Genomic DNA, 22,875 nt, shown 5'->3' on the forward strand with positions numbered 1-22,875 from the left:
TGCAGATGAGAGAGAGAGAGAGAGAGAGAGAGAGACACCCGCTATGGTACTGCAGATGAGAGAGAGAGAGAGAGAGAGAGACCCGCTATGGTACTGTAGATGAGAGAGAGAGAGAGAGAGAGAGACCCGCTATGGTACTGCAGAGGAGAGAGAGAGAGAGAGAGAGAGAGACACCCGCTATGGTACTGCAGAGGAGAGAGAGAGAGAGAGAGAGAGAGAGAGAGAGAGAGAGAGAGAGAGACACCCGCTATGGTACTGCAGATGAGAGAGAGAGAGAGAGAGAGCAAACAACAATGTCGCTGTTACCTCCGGTTCTACACATTGTGAGTGCTAAACACTGCCTGACGGGGCGTGTATTGTTTGACATCTGGAAAAAGAAGTAATCACAGCGCATCAGTCTCAGTCATATTATGCTACGCACAGCAAATGATGACTGACTTGGAACCCCCAGGGGGGGAAGCGGAAGAGAGGGGCGGCCTAAGAAGAACACCTGGAGGTGGGACACTGAGGCGGAGCTGAAGAGACAGGGAATCAGCTGGGGAGAGGCTGGAAAGGACAGCCCAACAACCGCGTCACCACCCTGGGCAAGACCTAAGCTGAAAAGACTATCAGCGGAAGTAGTTGCGGGATTTTAGCGGAAGTGAAATCGTTGATGCTTTTTTACAAATCAGTTTACATTCTCCCAGTGAATGAAACAAGTGTTTGGTGATTGGTCGGGAAAATATCGTATCCGGGGGAAATACATTTGACGGCTGTTCCGGAGGATACAACCGCCGATAGCTTCTCTGCCTTTATAGGTTGTGACCAGGCTTTTCTTTTCACAGATAAGCCTGGGACCGAGGCTAAAACCGCGTTGGATGGAGAAGAGTCGTTGATGGCCTATGCTCCACTGGGAGTAAGTAAGTACAGCAAATTATAGGTGAAATATACCTTCGGTACACCGTTGAGTGTGCGCTGTCAATTTGCGAGTGGTCAGGTCCGTTTGTACACTCTCGGCCTTATTAATATACACAGTAGCCTGGTTAATAAACCAGACTATTATCGCACGGACCGCGGGATATTAGTCTGGGGAGGCTCAGCTTGGATTTCATTTCCAGGGGAGCGGGTTGAAACATTTTCTCTTTGACGCAATTGGTCAGAGCTACTGTCAGTCAAAGGTCTCAAGCATTGAAAGTCACTGTACCAAAGCCCGCCCATATTGCATACCGTGTCCCGATTGGCCGCCCCATTTCTCTGGTGTAGGAAATGGGCGTACAATTGAGCCTCTCCAGACCGTAATCCGCCAGCAGGCAATTTATTTTTGCCAACGGCTGATTCGGTCTGGTTTATTAACCAGGCTATATACACAGAGGACTTTGACTGCAAGTGAAAGTAAATCTGGAATATATATGGCATGGAAACGCTACGTGCTCTTCTATCAGAAGTGACATATCTTGCCTTGGCACCTCCGCCAACCGTGACAACACATCGTAAAAAAAAAGGTTTAAATGGACGACCCCGCGTCCCAGGCTTTGGCGCCTCGGCTTCCACGATAACAAGCTGCCTTTTCCACCTGACAAGTTTTGCGAGAGACGTCAACAATGAGCCGTATATCTCTCCCCAACACACCTTCACCCGTCAAGCTTTCACGCCTTGTTTTGCCTCGCGTCAAACATATCCTTTGCCATGAATATGAGAACTTTCTTTTGTCAAGAGGAGATTATGGTCTGTAAGTAATAAATATGAACTTCTGAAGTATAGGTCCATGGTAAGCAGTGTTATGCATTGCACTCGGCTTAAGTTCACACCTCAGCAAAGTTTATCCCATTCTGAACGGGCACCCATTTTGGTGTCGGCATCATGTTATGCTTTAGCTATTTAAAAATAGCAGATCTACAAGCTCATATCGCGCCACCGAGTGGCGCGATACGAGCTTGTAGGTCTGCTATTTTTGAAAAATCGAAGAGCGACTGACATTTTTAGAATCTGATCTCAGGTCAGAATGGGTTCATCAGACCAGTGTGTGTCCGGCGGAAACCTCGTATGAATCTGATCTCAGGTCAAAATGGGTTAAACAAAGGCTGCAGAGTGCCGAAGAGGTGACAGATCTGTCTTGATCGCATGACTATAGAGATAAAATAATGTGTACCAATCTGTGTGATAAAATCTGTAGGAGTAGTACTGTGTTTTGAAAAAGATATGCCTGGTGCTGGTGCTACTGTATAACAGACCAATGTGAAAAAATTGGCGGAGAGGTTCTTTGCTGATTATCCATGCCATCGGGCTTGCAGATACAAAAATAGCCTGCTTATTGTGTAAAAAAAACTAAAAAAAACGTTTTTCCATTATTGTCCAAATGCCTCCGCCCCTCTTGTATTTATATTTCTAAATTGTGGTATTGCTACTTTTATGTAAGTAAAGAAATCAGAGTACTTCTTCCACTGATGGTGGATGAATGTTTTTGATGAATTGAACAATGTGGACCCTGTTGTAAACAAGTGTAATGCTTAATTGGGTCGTCCACTCACAGTTAACAGTCTTTGTATTGAGTTTGTGCTTAAAATGTACTGTAAATTCTACAAACTGTTAATAAATATTTCAATCAATCAATCAATGGTAAGCAGTGTTCAGCTCAGCGTGGCACATTAATGCCCTCCTATGAAGAACAAGAACATGATTTATTTGTCAACTATAATTTTATATGAACCGCAGTCCTTGTTTTAATGGTCTCTCACTAGGCCAGATGCTACGGAGAGTCTGGATCTATGCCTCGTAAAAACGTTAGGAACGGGAAGCTGTTCGGCTACAACTCAGACCGGAAGGGCATTCAACCGATTATTCACAGAAATGTGTATCTTTAACTTCTCGTTACTGTCGTCGGGCAGAAACCTCTTATATCTCCAGGTTCTAACTTTGTGGGTTTTACCTTTTTTCATAAATTAATGCCCAACGTGATCTTACTAACTACAGTGTCACACAAAAGCATCGAAAGTAAGAGATCCGCAAGCTTGCGATACACGGAGCGATGCTTCACCGTCTGAATCTATATACTGTAACTACTTAAAGGTATATTCAGTGATTTCACTCAAAAAACCTTAGGTTTTGTTTTTGGCTGGGACCTAAGCCTTTCATCCAATCAGGATAGAGAGCCAAAAACGAAACCTAAGGTTTTTTGACCCCCAGGGGTTAACTGGGGACAGGGAGGAACTCCTTATATGGTCAGCACACTCTATAGTAGAGAGGATTATCACAAAAAAACAAAAAAATAAGTTATATTTGAATTAAGTGAAATCACTGAATATACCTTTAAAAGAATGATAGTAGTGAACATACAGTAGCACTTGTACAGGACAATGTCTGTAAAGTTTGCACCCTAAAGTATAGAGCTTAATAAGCTTATAGTCGATAATGTTTTGTGTTTAAAGTATAGAGCTTATAGTCGATAATGGTTTTGTGTTTTGTGACGAAGTGTGGTTCATTGCCACAATTGCTTATATAGGCCCCTCCCACAAATTTTGCTAGCCAATTACAATGCCACGTCTCCCCTGTGATCATGTGCAAGTACATTTACAAAAGAAAATCATATTTCTGCAACAAACGGTTACATTTGTTGCATTTGCGGCGCCCCCTATGGATGAAAATGGAATTGCTTTTGGCTCTGGGTTGATTGAACCACCTGTGACATGTGATCCAAATTTGGTGATTTGTGGCATTCTTTTGTAAAATAGGCCCCTCTCACTAACTTTATCGTCTCTGTTGGGTAGAAACCAAAACTGTTACTAGCCCATTCTGACCTGAGATCAGATTCATACGAGGTTTCCACTGGACGCACACTGGTCTGATGAACCCATTCTGACCTGAGATCAGATTCTAAAAATGTCAGTCGTTCTTCGATTTTTTTCAAAAATAGCAGACCTACAAGCTCATAGCGCGCCACTCGGTGGCGCGCTATGAGCTTGTAGATCTGCTATTTTTCAATAGCTAAAGCATAACATGATGCTGACACCAAAATGGATTCCCGTTCAGAATGGGTTAAATGCTGTATTATACAAATTCAGACCAAACAGTGAAAAAGCCACCGCTCATCTGCCGAGGTACTGTAAGGTGCTGGAGTCGGTTTAGATGGCTCTGCACACTCAGATTTGTGCAAAATCAGGTATTTCTCATTATCTCTTGCAAGCTTTTTGGTCTATTGGCCTTATTCTTCAGGGCTTAATCAAACAGTGAGATAGGACGGAATAATATAGGTTCATCACTTGATTGGTAAAAAGGATTCAAAAATAGCTAAAGTAGCAGATCTTCAAGCTCAGGACGCGTTGCGATCTGCTATTGATCGATTGATAATTGTATTCACAGTATAGGCTATGTAGAATGGGTACATTTCAAATGAAAGTACAAGTCAATACAAAAAACTGTGGACGACACCATTACACTTGTTTACAACAGGGTCCACCATGTTCCAATAATCAGAACTACTACTACTTTTCATGCTTTGATGTTTGATGTTGTAGTAGTTCAAATATGGAGATATACGAGGTTTCTGCCCAACAGCATAATAAGCGTCTTTATTATTCGATTAACCGATGATTACTGTTTAAAAGTTTCGTTTCCTGAGGTCAGAAAGAAGGACCGTTGACTGGAACAGCCATCATGGAGCCCACTCCGTCTCCCCAGCTGAACAGACAGCCTTCATGTGGTTAACCCATGCAGGCCTGAAAAAAATGTCTTCTAAATCCTGACAGTTTTCTGAAATACCTCATGTTTCTAGGCCTATATCACTCAATATTTCATGTCAAGGACCCCAAAAATGATATGTATTTGGCCACCGAGACCCCCATCTGAAAGTATGTTGTTCCAGGGACCCTCCCCAGAAGCAAAGATTTGAGTTAAAAACGTTTGTTCTGAAAAAATATATTCCAAATTTTAGGCACATTTTCACGATTTTTCATAAATAGCAGACCTACAAGCTCGTAGCGCGCCACTCGGTGGCGCGATATGAGCTTGTAGATCTGCTATTTTTCAATAGCTAAATTATAACATAATGTTTAAAACACCAAAAGGGGTGCCCGGCCCGCCCAAAATGGGTTAAGGTGAAGGCTGGGATCACCTGCATCCATCCAGCCGTGAAGCAGGATGAAGCATGATGGCGTCCGCGGGGACACACTGCATCCTGTTGTCCCTCGGGGGAGGAGGTGACACAGAAAGGCTCCATGCAGCACGCACCATTAAACCTCCTCTATGACTCACTCATAGAGTTGGACTTATGTTCTGGCGCGCCACACACACACACACACACACACACACACACGTCTGCAATTACTCTCCCCCTTCCTACAGTTAATCTAGTGTAGTGCGCACGCATGTGTGCGCGTGATGTGACTATACTTGTGAGGACCAAATGTCCTCACAAGTACACTGTATAGTAGAATTATACATTGTGAGGGGTGTTTTCCTACAAGAAACATTATTGTTTAATGGTTAAAAAAATGATAAAATGATTCATGAAGAGGTTAGATTTACAGCATAGCCGGAGTTAGAGAGATTAGAGTTATACCCAATTTGGGGGCACGGTGGCACAGTCTGTATTACTCGGAGTGCTCACAGCTAGAAGGTCCTGGGTTCGATTCCCGCTGGGGACGCCGTGCGCACTGGGGGGCGTGTTCTCTCGTGTGTGTGTGTGTGTGTGTGTGTGTGTGCTCATATTACATTGCGTGAATGTGTTTACTTATACTGTACACACGTGTCCAAAAGACATTGGCGTGCATTTTTCTGCAGCCTTTGTATTGTGTGCGCTCGTGCAGGTGCATACAGTACGTGTATGCACACGTGCATCCTGCATGCATGTGTGCACAAAAGAGTGACAGCTGAGCATATGGGATCGAGGATTTGGATATATATTAAAACAACCTCTGTGTGGCCTGTTGGATTTCAGTCCCAGGGGGGATGGTTTCAGATAGAAAGATTGTCAATAAAAAAAAAATGTTCCTGCCAAACCCCAGCAATATTGCACTGGCCCGGTTCAAGGCCAGCCACAGTCAGTCAATAGTATACCTATATAGGAGGCTATATTATGTCCATGTCACCGATACCCCTACACCCAGCAAACAAGGATGCGTTTATGCAAAGATAAATATCTGTATGGCCTCCTGTAACATTAGGAGGCGTGAGTTCATTCTCTGAATAAATAGTCGAGTGTGCAGCATGTACGGTAGTGTAATACACATCATCGACCGTCCAGTGGAAACCTTAAAGGTTTTATGACATTCATTTTCATTTCTTTTTCTTTTTTCTTTTAGGTTTTATGACCTCAATTACACCCAAAAAACCTGAACTTTGAACATTCAGTGGATTTTCTGTGGTCTGAAGTTTTCTTTGGGGTTTTTTGGGGCCTTTTGAGCTACAATGAAAACAGGCAACACAGTGAAAACAGTGACATCTGCTGGCAAATCCCATTGACATATATGGGATTTGCAGTAAGTGATGTCACTTACTGCCGGCAAATCAGAGCACCTGTTTGAGCCAAAAAAACCCAGATCACAGAAAATCTACTGAATGTTAAAAGTTCATGTTTTTTGGGTGCAATTGAGATTAGAAAACCTAAAAAAAAACAAGAACAATTACAAAACCTTTTTTTTAATGTCACAATCCCTGTTTTTGTGTAATGTCTCCCTCTGAAAGATCGAAATAAACTATTCATTCAACCCATTCTGACCGGGCACCCATTTTGGTGTCAACATCATGTTATGCTTTAGTTATTTAAAAATAGCAGATCTACAAGCTCATATCGCGCCACCGAGTGGCGCGATATGAGCTTGTAGGTCTGCTATTTTTTGAAAAATCGAAGAACGACTGACATTTTTAGAATCTGATCTCAGGTCAGAATGGGTTAATCAGATCAGTGCGTGTCCAGTGGAAACCTCGTATGAATCTGATCTCAGGTCAGAATGGGTTAATCAGACCAGTGTGTGTCCCAGTGGAAACCTCGTATGAATCTGATCTCAGGTCAGAATGGGTTAATCAGACCAGTGTGTGTCCCAGTGGAAAGCTCGTATGAATCTGATCTCAGGCAGAAGTTCACATCAGATTTATCTTTCCCATTCTGTCCCTGCTTCATTAGCATAGTGGACAGGAAGTGGACGGGTGTACCCGAGGTGACAAGGGACATTATTTTAACCCATTCTGACCTGAGATCAGATTCATACGAGGTTTCCACTAGGACACACACTGGATCTGATGAACCCATTCTGACCTGAGATCAGATTCTAAAAAATGTCAGTCGTTCTTCGATTTTTTTCAAAAAAATAGCAGACCTACAAGCTCGTATCGCGCCACTCGGTGGCGCGATATGAGCTTGTAGATCTGCTATTTTTAAATAGCTAAAGCATAACATGATGCTGACACCAAAATGGGTTCCCGTTCAGAATGGGTTAATCTTGTCATCGTCACGTCAGCTGAGCGATATCAGATCCTGCCTCGTCCTGTCACTGCAGGCGATGGCCTGATGACATGACTTCAAATCAATATAATGATTATTTGGTTGATGTCGTCGGGCAAAAGGACACATGTGTTTTTTTTTGTTTTTTCCGTAAATGAACATCACACAGCGCCACACAACAAAAGCCTCAAAATGAGCAGATCTACAAGCTCGAAAGCTTGTAGATCTGGTACTTTTGCTATTTTCAACATTTTTGAATTCTGAAAATTAACCGTTTTGTAGCCTACATAGTGTGAGTTTTCCATCCGACAGACTAGAGAGACGATTTAAAACTTTTGCCTTGATTACACATTTTTATTTGGATTTTTAAAGTATAAAATAGAGCTTAACCCGTTTGGAAATTAACTGTACTTAGCCCATTCTGACAGGGCACCCATTTTGGTGTCAGCATCATGTTATGCTTTAGCTATTGAAAAATAGCAGATCTACAAGCTCATATCGCGCCACCGAGTGGCGCGATACGAGCTTGTAGGTCTGCTATTTTTTGAAAAATCGAAGAGCGACTGACATTTTTAGAATCTGATCTCAGGTCAGAATGGGTTAGACCACTTTTTTCCCCCCATCTACACAAAATCTCACGACGCAATGTGTTATTGTCTAATGTTCCCCTCATCAAAATGGGTGCTGTGGTGGTTAGAGAGAGGAGTGCACAGACGCTCCATTCTAATGCAAACGATGATAGGCCTGTAAAAAGGCATATGGAATGTGAAGATTATTAACTCCATCAGTGAATGAAAACGAAACCAACAACAACAACGACAGTGTGTGCTGCACTAAACATAGCTGAGATTAAATGGAAGAGAGAGGATGCACTGTTCTTAAGCACTTCATTTGCAAATGTAGTCCATTGTTCCCCAGCCTGTAAGCAGCAGTAATGCTGCTGTCATTCAAAGACTGCAAATGAAAAGAGGACTGCGTGATAAGATCAGGACTGCACGCCGGCAGGAACAAGCCACACACACGCGCGCGCGCGTGTGTGTGTGTGTGTGTGTGAGAGAGAGAGAGTACGCACGCACGCACACATCTCTAAAAGCCTGGGGGCTTATCTGAGAGCGGAGGAAGCTTTACGGAGCATTACGGACAGAAATGTGAGTCACAGAGAGCAATGTCTGCCCTGGCATGACGTTGTCCTCAACCTCAGCCTTCTCCAGTGGGTGTCTCAAGTGGCTCTCTTAGAGGCCACTGGTTCTCAAACTTATAGTCCTAGACCCCTCTTCTGAAAATGTATGTCTTGTGCCAGGTGCCCCCCCCCCCCCCCCCCCAGAAGAGAAGGTTTATGTTAAAAACATTTTCAAAATGATTTCAAACACGAAGTGATGCGCTATATAAGCTTGTATAGATCTGCCATTTGTGAATAGCCAACATATAAAAATGGATAAAAGTTGTTCAAATTTCATGATTGTGATGCTGGATTAACTCATTTTGCTGGGGACCCCCTGGGACCCTCCCCCCAAGGACCCCTGAGTGAGGGTTCCCCTGAACCCCCACTTAACCAATGCTCTAGCTATAGGCTGACCTGATTAGTTAAGAGCTGCCAGTAAAAGTCTTAACCAATTGAACGCCAGCATCCATATTAATCTCAAAGAGGAGAATGTGCCGAAACGAGGAGAGAGTACCAATTAATCAGTGTTACAGTTCCAATTTTGTCCACTCGTTAATTTGTGGTGTCACTTCCAATTTTCACTTGTTTATCCTGTTTATACCAAACAGCTTGTTGTGACCATGTAAGAACTACACTGGATCCACTAGAACACAGCCTTTGTTATTGTATAAAAGTGTGTGTGCCCTGAAATCATGAATAAACAAAACTGTAAAAAAAAAAGAAAAAAAAGAATATGGATTATGGAGATGAGATTTCTGCCCGACAGCAATGATGCACACACACTATACACACAGTTTGGTTTGACATCAACTAAAACCTGAGGCTGCAACCGAGCTTAGCCCATTCTGACCGGGCACCCATCTACAAGCTCATATCGCACCACCGAGTGGCGCGATACGAGCTTGTAGGTCTGCTATTTTTGAAAAAAATCGAAGAACGACTGACATTTTTAGAATCTGATCTCAGGTCAGAATGGGTTAGAGCACGAGATTGGGGGGGGGGGGTGGAGGTTGGGGTTCGTACAGATAATACAACTCCCCTCACACTTGAAATGCAAAATACACCCCCCCCCCCCCCCCCCGCCCCCCCGCCCCCCCACCAGCTGAGAGATACGGGCGTCAATCAACACAGGGCACAATAAGGATCGAATGTGTGCTATCTGCGGGACATTTGACCTCGGGGCTATTTTTACTAGATGACTGGGGATGACAGCACGGGATATGTGTGTGTATACTATATATATACCCCCCCTAAGTCACAAAAAGGCCCCGGGACTATGCTGTCGTCCCATGCTATGCCTTTGTGGTGTGTGTGTGTATTTACGCTATAAGCTTGTGTACTGTAGCATGCCTGAATGCACATGGGGTGTCCCTAAAATATGTGTTGCCCCAGTCGTCATATGTCAAAATTGGAAGAGGGGGGACCAGCTGGTTTGGTTTGGGGACAACCAGGGGGGTCCAAATAGGTCTGTAACTCTGAGAGTGTACAAAAATAGTTCCACAAAATACATTTTAGTCGACCGTAAATGGAGTCGACTAAAATCTTATGATATTCAGTCGACTAAAACTAAACTAACACTATAACATTACAGGTGACTAAAATGTGACTGAAACCAAATGGAAACCATTCAAAAAGACTATGACTAAAACTCGCTGTCAACATTAAAACACTGCCCTTAAGGGTCTATTATTTGGACCCTGTGGTGGACCCCCCCCCCCGGCACCCAAACATTGAGCACTACTAGGTTAGATATAGATAGCTTTTGTTCCATTGGCTCAGCCAGGGCTTTACTGTACACACGGAGGAGGTGGGGCCTGTTTACAGTAAACAAATGACAGAAGGACCTTCAAGGACACACGATGTGGAACAACAGAAATGGCAATCTAGATCAAAATATGGACAAAACAAATTAAACTCTGTTCATTGTTAAACTCTGTTCATTGTTAATGGCATTTAATGTTTGCGTTAGTGACAAAACAACAACATTAAACTCTGTCCATTTCAATGGCTTTTTAATGTTTGTTTAAGGTAAAAACAAACATTAAACCTGTATATAGGAGGTACTATAGCGCCCCTCAAAACGAAAATATCCAAAAACCTATAAGAGATAAGAGGTTTTTGTCCGACAGCAACAATAGAATACTAGCCTATGAGACCACAGGGATGTGTGTCAGGTTGAGTGTCTAATGATTCAATGAACATATATGGTTCCAGACATGGAAACATGTGTCTGCACTGCGTGTCACTTATTGTCACAGGTGTGGATAATTGAGATGTACTCTCAGGCAATCAAAAAGTCGAAAAGGGTGGAGAAAATATGGCATAAAAGTACTGACGTTCTTACTGACTGCTAGTGACTGGTAAGTGCCATCCTCTGAAACCTCAAATGACACTGACACCTCAAATGACACTGCTGTCACTTCATGTTGCAAAGATGCACCAGAGTCTGCACCAAACTGCATGTTTGACACTGAGGCTAAATTAACTCGTTCCCTCCCATTACCATATGAGGGGCCAGTGTCTGTGGCCAGTGTCTGTGGCCAGTGTCTGTGGCCAGTGTCTGTGGTCAGTGCCTGTGGTCAGTGTCTGTGGCCAGTGTCTATGGCCAGTGTCTATGGCCAGTGTCTGTGGCCAGTGTCTATGGCCAGTGTCTGTGGCCAGTGTCTGTGGCCAGTGCCTGTGGCCAGTGTCTGTGGCCAGTGTCTGTGGCCAGTGCCAGCAGAATACACGACACATCCAGAGAAGAGTTGTCATCATTGTATTATTTGCGAGACAATTAATCGTCGACTTAAAGACAGTGTGCTGTGATTTATTTTTTCCCCAGTGCTTCATTAGACCCCTTGGTGTGGTTATGTGCAATGATGTCTTCCCTTTGTATTTAGGATTTCTTCCTGGAGGCTGAAACCTTGAGTCAAGCGTGCCAATCATCCCCCCCCCCCCCAACCCCTCCCCCTTTATTATACAGCTGTGGGTGCGGCTTCAGTTCAGGTGGATCACCCCCCCACCCTGGGCAAGACCGCGACTGAAAAGACTATCAGCGGAAGTGCGGGATTTTAGCGCAAGTATCGCCAAAGGAAATGACGTTGATGCTTTTACAAATCAGTTTACATTCTCCGCGAATGAAACAAGTGTTGTGATTGGTCGGGGAAAATATCGTATCCGGGTGAAATACATCTGACGGATATTCCGGAGGATACAACCGCCGATAGCTTCTCAGCCTTAGGTTGTGACCAGGCTTTTCTTTTCACAGATAAGTAAGCCTGGGACCGAGGCTAATCACCACCCATGACCACCCACCAGGCAAACCAGGCATACTGTACAGTGTACACGTTTTTGAAACAATAATACCTGATGTTTTTAGTGTGGGAAAAGAATAATATATGGCACTCCCATCTCTTTCAATGTGTAACCGTGACACTGCCCTTACCTAGAAGCTGCACGCCGCGCGTCAGGCCGTAGACGTCGATGAGCGCCCAGAGGGGCTCGGAGGTGCGCACGCCGCTGAAGAACAGCATGGGGCTGGACTCGTTGACGCGGTAGAACACGCGGCCCTTCTTGTCCACCCAGAAGGCGATGACGTGGCCCTCGTTGGCGAACTCCTCGGGCAGGGCCTTGGCCCAGAAGCCGCTCTGGGACACCAGGTCGGGACAGGCGTACTTGGGCAGGTTGTCCGGGTTGATCCGGGACGGGTCCTTGGAGGTGAAGCCCAGCCGCAGGGCCCCGCTCCAGCAGCACTGCTTCTTGGTGATCTGTGTGGGCGGGACGGACGAGGACACGATAATGAAGATGTTTCATGCCTTTCTTGTGGATACTGTAGGCTGGTTTTTTTAACCCATTCTGACCTGAGATCAGATTCATACGAGGTTTCCACTGGACACACACTGGTCTGATTAACCCCATTCGGACATGAGATCAGATTTTAAAAATGTCACAGTCGTTCTTCGATTTTTCAAAAAATAGCAGACCTACAAGCTCGTATCGCGCCACTCGGTGGCGTGATATGAGCTTGTAGATCTGCTATTTTTAAATAGCTAAAGCACGACATGATGCTGACACCAAAATGGGTGCCCGCCGGTCAGAATGGGTTAACTGCACCTGCACTTATTGATTTTGATAGCAGACAGATACTTGCTTTTTTGCTGCAGAGGCATTTGTATAAGGTGTCAAAATGTTATATTGCCACAGATACAGTATAGGTGGAGATAGAGTCCCAAGGAGGCAAAAAATCGAAAGAAAAGGCAAACACTGAGGAAACCGTCTTCTGTTTGGGTAAATAGGCTATTGTATAGTACAGTATGTGACAGTCCGTCTTCTGTTTGGGTAAATAGGCTATATTGGATAGTACAGTATGTGACAGTCATGTTTTACTCATCAAAGTTTGATGAGGGACAGCTAAACATAACAAGACAAAGTTAGGTTTAAAAGTAGGTTGTGATCTCACCATTAAACATGCTAACGCAACACTTCTTATATAAACCAGAAAGGCTGCATTCATTTACAGTAGCATAAACCCCAGGCAATGTGCTGTAGTGTATAGTAATTTATCATTTTTTATTTAACCACATGAACCCTATAGTGTACATTTACTTGTTTTGCTTTTCTTTTCTTTTTACACATACCGGTACGACAAAGTATATACTGTATCATTGATGTCGGGTATATCTCGTATCTCCTCCATATTTTGTACTTTTTATTGTCTTTATTTTATTTCTTCTTTTCATAAATGAATGCTCTACTTCCTCATACTACGGCATCACACAAAAGGAGCAAAAATACTACTACTACTAAGTACAGTAGATCTGCTATTTTTTTTTTTTTTTAACCCATTCTGACCTGAGATCAGATTCATACGAGGTTTCCACTGGACACACACTGGTCTGATGAACCCATTCTGACCTGAGATCAGATTCTAAAAATGTCAGTCGTTCTTCGATTTTTTCCCAAAAATAGCAGACCTACAAGCTCGTATCGCGCCACTCGGTGGCGCGATATGAGCTTGTAGATCTGCTATTTTTAAATAGCTAAAGCATAACATGATGCTGACACCAAAATGGGTGCCCGTTCAGAATGGGTTAATGCTGAAAAGTAACAGTTTTGGGACATTGAGGTTTCCATCCGACATCAAAAATATAATACTATATCGTTGTGGTCGGGCAGAAACCCCTTATCTCCATATTCTAGATTATGTGTTTATAACAATCAGAAACATAACGTTATGTCTGAGTTATATTAAATAAAAAATAAATAAATAAAGGTCCTGTACCTGCGACAGTAAATCTTTACACTGGTAACGAACTGTATTGTAGAGCAAAAAGGAAAACACCAAACTATTTATTTTGAAATTAAATTGCAATATATCTATCTATGTCGAAATAGGTCAAACAAAATCAGACAATTGTTCAATCAATCTCTTTTCAAAATGCAAATGGATTTCTATGACACAACAGCTCGGCAGATTGAAAGAGGATAATTCAAGCTTGACCTACAGCTGCAATGTTGGTGAGTTTAACCCATTCTGACCTGAGATCAGATTCATACGAGGTTTCCACTGGACACACACTGGTCTGATTAAACCCATTCTGACCTGAGATCAGATTCATACGAGGTTTCCACTGGACACACACTGGTCTGATTAAACCCATTCTGACCTGAGATCAGATTAAAAAAATGTCAGTCGTTCTTCGATTTTTCAAAAAATAGCAGACCTACAAGCTCATATCGCGCCACTCGGTGGCGCGATATGAGCTTGTAGATCTGCTATTTTTCAATAGATAAAGCATAACATGATGCTAACACCAAAATGGGTGCCCGTTCAGAATGGGTTAACGTCGTTTAATACAAGCAGATCGCAAAAGGAAATTGGATGAGTGGGGAGTCAATGGAGGGTATTGCAACTCTAGATTCATCCCATTATAACAAAAATCTAGAGTTGCAAATTGCGGCTAAGGAAATACATTATTTCACACATTTATGTGGCAGTGTCACACATCTTTTGGTATATTTGATCATACTACAGCATCATGTGAAAAGCATCAAAAGTAGCAGATCTTATTACTGTATTTATCTGACCCCGCTTCTGCTATGATCCCCCATGTTCTCTCTATTCTTTTTTTTTTCTCTTATATATATTTTTTTATCCCACGATTTTGTAACCCATTTTTCACCCCTGTGTCAATCATCTAATGTGATCCTGGGCTATACACACCCTCCGCCAACCTGGTCCCCATATATGGGGGACAAGGGGAGAGCAACGGACTTGAACTCATGCTTCCTTCATGCCCGAGTGTCCAAGTTGCTCCTTTACACCTGACAGGGGGGAGTTTCCCTGGTTGGACGTATAGCGCGTGGAAGGAACACGTTATTCCAACCAGTTCCTTTCCCCTCCATCAGGCGCCCCGGCTGGCCAGGGGGAGGCAGTATAGAGACCAGTTCCTTTCCCCTCCATCAGGCGCCCCGGCTGGCCAGGGGGAAGCAGTTTAGTGGTTGGTGTTCTCTCTATTCTTAAAGATTTTGGTATCTTTTCTGGATACAAGTTGAACCATCAAAAAAGTGAATTCTACCCAATTAATGACCGTGCCAAACGTATCACACAAGTGGAGCTGCCATTTAACATCTCTGCCTCAGGATTCAAAGATGTTGGTATACAGGTTACCAGTTTATTCTCATCCCTTTTCTCAGCTTGGTGGAACAAGTAAAATTAGATCTCCAAAAGTGGGATAGCTTAATTGCCTTTATCTTTGACAGGTAAAATCCCAAAGTTCTCTTAGCTCTTTCAATGTATTCCATTATTATTCTTTAGATCAGATGATTTCAGCATTTATTTGGGGAGGTAAACGGCCCAGAATAAAAAATTCTGTTCTACAAAGGAGCCGTGATGATGGGGGGTTTAAGCTCTACCCAATTTGACTTATTATTGTTGGTCAGCCAATGTTCAGAAAATGGCCTACTGGTTCCACTCCCCTCTAACTGACTGGTGTGTGTACTGGAATTTAAATCATGCCACTCCCAGTACTACTCTATTCTAAATTACCCCTATCACCATCTGAATTTACCCAAAACCCAGTAGTGATTGCCACCATTAAGATTTGGTCACAGTTACGCTCCCACTTTAAATTTAAAGATGGCTCTATTGTCCTCACATTTTGGAATTTGGTTGCTGCTAATCTTTCAATTATTCTACAAATTAACATCACACCCTCCCCATTTCTATTCTTATTAAACTATGTATCCCAATTGCCATTAAATAATACCCGTATTCGTGTCTTCTTTGCTGGCGTAACGGCCGCAAAGAAGAGGGTTGCGTCGCACTGGAAACCACCTCATACATTGACGTTTCGCCAATGGGCTTTGACCTTTCTAGATATCATCTATATGGAATTGTCTACAGCAAGATTGCACGGAGCGAAAGAAGAAAACATTGATATTTGGTCTGATATTGCAGATATGGTTAAGAACATGATTTTGTCATTATTTATTTATTTCCCCCTATTGCACAGTGGTAGGAGTCCTGACAATTTGTGACATCTTTGGTCCCGGGGGGAGGGGTGGGTGGGTGGGATTGTTTGTTTGTTGTTTGTTTCTGTGTTCCTTTCTTTTGCTGTTATGTGTTATTTTTATGTGTTTTGTTTTCTTTATTTCATTCATGATGTTAACATGTTCTATTGTGATTTTTTTGTCTAAAATAAAAAACATTTGATAACAAACAAAAAAAGATGGCTCTATAAATTGTCCCATACTTGGCAATCACCTATTCCCTCCCTCTTTGTCAGACTTGGCTTTCAAACAGTGGAAAGATAAAGCTCAGATCTCCATGAGAGGAATATATTCAGTAGTTTTGACCCCACAATAATCTTTTCCAATACTAAAAACCAGCGAATAAACCATGGGACAACCTTTTAATACTGCATCCTGGGCAAAGGGGCCATATTTCAGTGACTTATCGGTCTCTTATGATCCTCCCTATGGACAAGGATAGGAATAGGTGGGATATCATTGCGATTCAACGCAATCTTTTCTAACATAACTTGTGACTATCTCTCTTGAACTCGAATAACTCATAATTGTAATTATTTTATTTTATTTTAGTTTTTTTGTTATTATTTATATTGTTTTTGTCATCTGTGTTTAAATAAGTTTTTGTGTCCTATTGTTTACACTTGGTCAAATATGCATATGGTTGTTTGATTGGACTGGACTTTGTTGTTGTTTTTGTGTGTCTGTACTCAATTATTATTGTTATTTCTTTATATTGTTTTAATGATGACGATAACTGTGGGGGGAGGAGGGATGGGGGGAGGGAGAAAATGGAAAAAAGGTATATTCAAACTAAACTTAAATTGTTGAAACCTGCTACCAATAAACATATATATATATTTTTTAAAGGTATATTCAGTGATTTCACTCAAAAAACCTTAGGTTTCGTTTTTGGCTGTGGGACCCAGCCTTTCGTCCAATCAGGATAGAGAGTCAAAAACGAAACCTAAGGTTTTTTGACCCCCAGGGGTTAACTGGGGACAGGGAGGAACTCCTTATATGGCCAGCACACTCTATAGTAGGGAGGATTATCACAACAAAACAAAAAAATAAGTGATATTTGAATTAAGTGAAATCACTGAATATACCTTTAAGTAGCAGATCTGCAATCTTGTAATCTGCTACTTTTGCTACTTTTGAGTTTGAATCCTGCATTCTTGTCAGGTTGCCACTGACAGAGACATTACATAACTCTGCTGGGTCAGCTCCCTGGACCAGCTGGAGAAATCTGAGCAAGGAACATACCGCTTTGATGCATCAATCCCCAGACCCGAATGAAACAGGCCCATCTCCCCAGGTTTGAATTTGAGTTATGGATTATGGAAGGGAAACGGAACATTACTGAAAAGGAACATGTACACTGCAGAGCACGCTGTCCTTGGACGAGGTATAAAGTCAGAAAAGGATGTTATTTCTTCAGTTAAATTACACTCAAATATATAACGTTGATATACCTTCCAATTGGGGAAAGCATCTGTGTTCATTTTAGATGCTGATAAATAAATAAATGTTTGAGAAGGCGTTTCTTTTTTTTTTTAATCGGCCTCAAGTCTAAAACAGAGAATGTGTAAACAAACGAACAAACACAAACAAACACAAAACACAATTTACACAACACTGACAATCTAACATGTTTATTAAATCTATGAGAACATTTACTTTCAACACAATTTTACACAACATGCACTGCTTTCATCTCTCTCTCTCTCTCAGGGTCCTTGGCTGAAGAACGCCCTGCTGTATATACTGTAGCCCAGACAGTGGGTCGATCGGGACCCTGCATTTGTGGGTTGCGTTATGAGTTCTTGTGTACTACATTTGGTTTTTTATTATTATTATTTCAACACATTTTCAAAAAACATTCCCCAAAAAGCAAAACCTTTCACAAAATCCAAAGATTCTTTTCAGTAATGTCATGACGAAATGAAAGAAAAAAATCGAAGAAATTCCATAAATTAGAACAAAACATTTAAGAAGTAGTGAAAATAGCAGATCTACAAGCTCACAACGTTTGCGACACGTCTGACTCTTGTAGCTTGTAGTTCTGCTATTTTCACTAGTTTGGGTCCACATCTTAGAGTATTATATATTTATAGAGAAGGCATCCAGAGAAATCTTGAGGCGAAATGGACATAGTGGCCGAATGAAGGTATTGCAGCCTGGCCCCAAACACATGAACGCGCTGTCCGTTGACTATCATTGTACACGTTCATGACGGACGACGCTCGTGCGCGTTCAACGGCAGCGCGTTCATGTGTTTGGGGCCACTCACCATTGCAATCCGTCCCAGAATGCACTCTGTCCTACCAGGAAGGAGGAGGTGAAATCGCCTCATGCGCTTTTGAGCAACTCAATGCAAGTGGATGGGAGGAGAACTCGGGTGTCTTCTCTATAGATATATACTCTATGGTCCCCATGGACGAAAATCAAATTTCCGTTTTGGGTCCGCGGGCTGAAACGTTTGGGAACCACTGCTGTATAGAGCCTTACCTTGAGGCGGACCTGCTCGTAGAGCGCCACGGGCCGGTGTGTGAAGGTGATGGCGTTGCAGAAGCTGGCCTGTCTCTTCACCAGCCTCTGGGCGGGTCCATGGCGATCTGACAGCCCTTGGTGTTGGCGTGGAAGAGCAGCGGGCTGAGGGCCAGCGCCGGACCCCCCAGCGGACCCCCCCCCAGCCCGCCGCACTGGATGGGCAGGCAGCGCTTGTTGTTGGGCTTGTGGTGACACCGGTGCGCCGCGGCCGGAACGGGCCACCCAGTGAGTCTGAGGGAGGGAGGGACGGAGAGTAAAGATAATATATAAGTATCCGTATCGCGGAGATTGTCAATTATCGTGAAATTGTCCTACGTCATATAACGGCTGTTGTTGAGCTGCAGATTCAGCACCACTTCAGCACCATTCTGACCGGGCACCCATTTGGTGTTGGCATCATTGTTATGCTTTAGCTATTGAAAAATAGCAGATCTACAACCTCATATTGCGCGATACGAGCTTGTAGGTCTGCTATTTTTGAAAAAAAACAAACAACGACTGACATTTTTAGAATCTGATCTCAGGTCAGAATGGGTTATAATCAGACCAGTGTGTGTCCGGTGGAAACCTCGTATGAATCTGATCTCAGGTCAGAATGGGTTAAACCCTCTATACTTGATGAAAACGGACCTGTAAAGATCACATTTGGTACGTTCATAATTCACTCTACAGTACACACATCGCAAAATAGCAGACTATACTGTACAAGCTCACAACCCATTGCATTGCAACGATAGAGAGAGACACAGACAGACAGACAGACAGACAGACAGACACAGGAGCGAGGGAGGGAGGGAGGGAGGGAGGGGGACAGACAGACAGACAGACAGACAGACAGACAGACACAGGAGCGAGGGAGGGAGGGAGGGAGGGGGACAGACAGACAGACAGACAGACAGACACAGGGAGCGAGGGAGGGAGGGAGGGAGGGAGGGGGACAGACAGACAGACAGACACAGGGAGCGAGGGAGGGAGGGGAGGGTGGGGAGGGGGACAGACAGACAGACCAGACAGACAGACAGACAGACAGACAGACAGACAGACAGACAGACAGACAGACAGACAGACAGACAGACAGACAGACAGACAGACAGACAGACAGAGGAGGTGAGTTCCAGTTCAAGGGGAGTGTCATGGAGCCATCCTGCCATAGCCTCCAGTCATTGTGAATTGATGACTGACTGTTTGTGGTTTCAACACTTTACACACATTAGGGTGTTGCGTAACAGCAGAGAGAAAGCGCTGCGTCGTCTTATGTCTCTAATCTAAAGACTTCCATGTTCTCAAAATAACAGTTACATCTGTGGTTGTGGGTGCTAACGAACGGCAATAAAAAAAAAACTTATTTTCACCCATATTATTATCGCTCTGTTCTTGACTGCATGTTCAAAATGACTAAAATAAATAAAAATAAAAACAGCCGGGTTCATTCTTTTATGAACCATTGAGTAGCGAGTTCAGACATCCATTTCAGTGGACGTGCTTTATGCAACTAGTGGAAACTACAAATATCATAGTAACAATAGCATTGCCCATTTTTGTCTGATTTTAATGAAATCAACATTCTTCACTTAAACGACTACCAACTAGACAACAAGCATTAATTCATACAAAGTACATTATCATTATCAAAATATTTGTAGTGTATTCAGTCACTGCTTGGAAATATAGAGTTGCTCAGTTACAGTGCATGCACAGTAAACAGCATAATAATATGCTGTTTACTATAATAACATAAATAACCCATTCTGACCGGGCACCCATTTTGGTGTTGGCATCATGTTATGCTTTAGCTATTTAAAATAGCAGATCTACAAGCTCATATCGCGCCACCGAGTGGCGCGATACGAGCTTGTAGGTCTGCTATTTTTGAAAAATCGAAGAGCGACTGACATTTTTTAGAATCTGATCTCAGGTCAGAATGGGTTCATCAGACCAGTGTGTGTCCGGCGGAAACCTCGTATGAATCTGATCTCAGGTCAGAATGGGATAATATGACACTAGTACTATTGAATACATCATCCCAAAGAAGTTGCAAATAAACAAACTTGTTTGAGTGTTATTATTGATCACAAGGCTTGGTGCAGGGAGTCCTGGGGTGCAGTAGTTCTGACTGCTAATTAGGGCTCTGCATGGAGGAGAAATGCGTTTGACTGGGAAGCTGGGAGCAGGTGGCTGAGGAAATCTGCCCCAAGACACACACACAGTCACAGTCACAGTCACAGAACCACACAGCTCCATCAGTCACACTCCACATTTACGCTCTGTCGTATGACGGGCCGGCGCAGCGAAAAGTGTCGATCTGCAAGCCCACACAACGCACCATGGATATGGCAGATCGACAGCTTTGAGTTTGCAAATCAGCGATTTTCGGCATGGCTATATCACTGACAACAACACAGCACTGTCGCATTGGAAACAGGCTCCAAATAGAACACTTCATCATTCTTTTTCTTTTGACAGCATGCACTGTTCTAAGGCTATTAAGGGCCTCAGAGGGGTGTTTTGTTTTGTAACATTTCTAGGCAAGAGAATTTATGCTGAATTTATAGCAAAAATCTAGGGCTCTTTGGGTGCCCGTTGGTTTCAACCCAACCCTGAACACCTGGGCGGGAGGTGCACTGACTGCAGATGCTGTTATCAGTGTTTGCCAATCCCATTATCCCACTATACAGTAACTTATCGCATTATATTCCGATCTCCAGAAGGCGATAATCAATTTGGGTTGAGTGAAACCTAAAGCAGACAATAGATAACTAACTAGTATTATACTTATTATGTTAGTAGACAAAAGAGTCACATCCTGAGGAGCCCTGATAAAACAACCAAATCAATCTCACAACTAACAGCCTTCTCTCCTCCATATCTCTCCGTCTATCTCCTGTCTTTGTTTGTCTTGTAATGAGCTTTCCACTGAGTGGTTCTATTTATGTATTCATTTATTTTATCTCACAAATGACACGCATCCGTCGTCCAGTCTGGCTCTCCATAATAATAACCCATTCTGACCTGAGATCAGATTCTAAAAAATGTCAGTCGTTCTTCGGTTTTTCAAAAAAATAGCAGACCTACAAGCTCGTATCGCGCCACTCGGTGGCGCGATATGAGCTTGTAGATCTGCTATTTTTAAATAGCTAAAGCATAACATGATGCTGACACCAAAATGAGTGGCCCGTTCAGAATGGGATAATAAGGGCATCGCCGCTTGCCTTTTGTCTCAGAACGAACGAGCCACAGGAGAGCAGTGGAGTGAATGTGGCTCGGCTCACGCGGCGGGCCCACAGCAGCCAGATTGAGTCTGAATGCATTACGGGGCGCTGCAGAGAGAGAGAGAGACAGTCTGAATGCATTACGGGGCGCTGCAGAGAGAGAGAGAGACGCAGCTGCCGAGGAGAGCGAGCGGAGGTTAAGTGTGAATTCATGTTCCTTAGCAACCCCCCCTCGCATCAAAAGGGCTTGATCAGCGAGCCTCGTTCAAGACCCCGGCTATCATCTAGGGACGCACAAACAGATGCCATGTTGTTTTGCCAGGGAGGGCTACGGCGGCACGCACAGCAACCCAACACAACCACACAATATCTCAGTTTTCACATTCACAGCTTACTCTGGCACTGTTCTTATCGAAGGAGCTCATTCTGACCAGGGAGAATACAAAATGATGGAAATTTAGTGTTTGCCATTGTTGTACAATCCTGGCATGATTGTTTTTAAGTTTATTTAGTTATGAAGTTATATTAAGTTTGTTTGTTGATTTTCAGAAACTTTATTTAACCAGTTACTTTCAGGGGATGAAGGGACACATTCATAATATCATTGATGCCGGGCAGAAAGCTCTTATCTCCATATTCTAACTAGCATCACAAGTACAGTATTGTGAAAAGTAACGGGTTTCCACCCGACAGCGATGATCTAGTGTTGCATAGCCAGCCTTCATCTGCCTTTGCAATCCATATTGCCCTAGGCAGATTAACCCATTCTGACCTGAGATCAGATTCTAAAAATGTCAGTCGTTCTTCGATTTTTCAAAAAATAGCAGACCTACAAGCTCGTATCGCGCCACTCGGTGGCGCGATATGAGCTTGTAGATCTGCTATTTTTAAATAGCTAAAGCATAACATGATGCTGACACCAAAATGGATGCCCGGTCAGAATGGGTTAACACAACCAGAGTCGACCAAAGTGCTTCACAACAAAAGATTAAAATTAAAGCAAATTACATCACGCAGCGCAAAGA

General features: G+C 43.2%; 1 protein-coding gene across 1 annotated transcript in view; it reads right to left on the reverse strand.

Annotated features, from left to right (window-relative positions):
• The window catches only part of neurl1aa (neuralized E3 ubiquitin protein ligase 1Aa), a gene marked incomplete at its 5' end in the record, with an annotated part of 102,233 nt that overhangs the window by 46,969 nt on the left and 32,389 nt on the right, over positions 1–22,875 (reverse strand). The window contains 4 exon segments of the mRNA XM_083765612.1: positions 12,004–12,325; positions 18,600–18,694; positions 18,697–18,846; positions 18,849–18,872. Coding sequence (XP_083621738.1) covers positions 12,004–12,325; positions 18,600–18,694; positions 18,697–18,846; positions 18,849–18,872 — 591 coding nt within the window.

Source organism: Protomyctophum parallelum (assembly GCF_964188405.1).
Source record: "Protomyctophum parallelum genome assembly, chromosome: 5".
Classification (NCBI taxonomy): domain Eukaryota; kingdom Metazoa; phylum Chordata; class Actinopteri; order Myctophiformes; family Myctophidae; genus Protomyctophum; species Protomyctophum parallelum.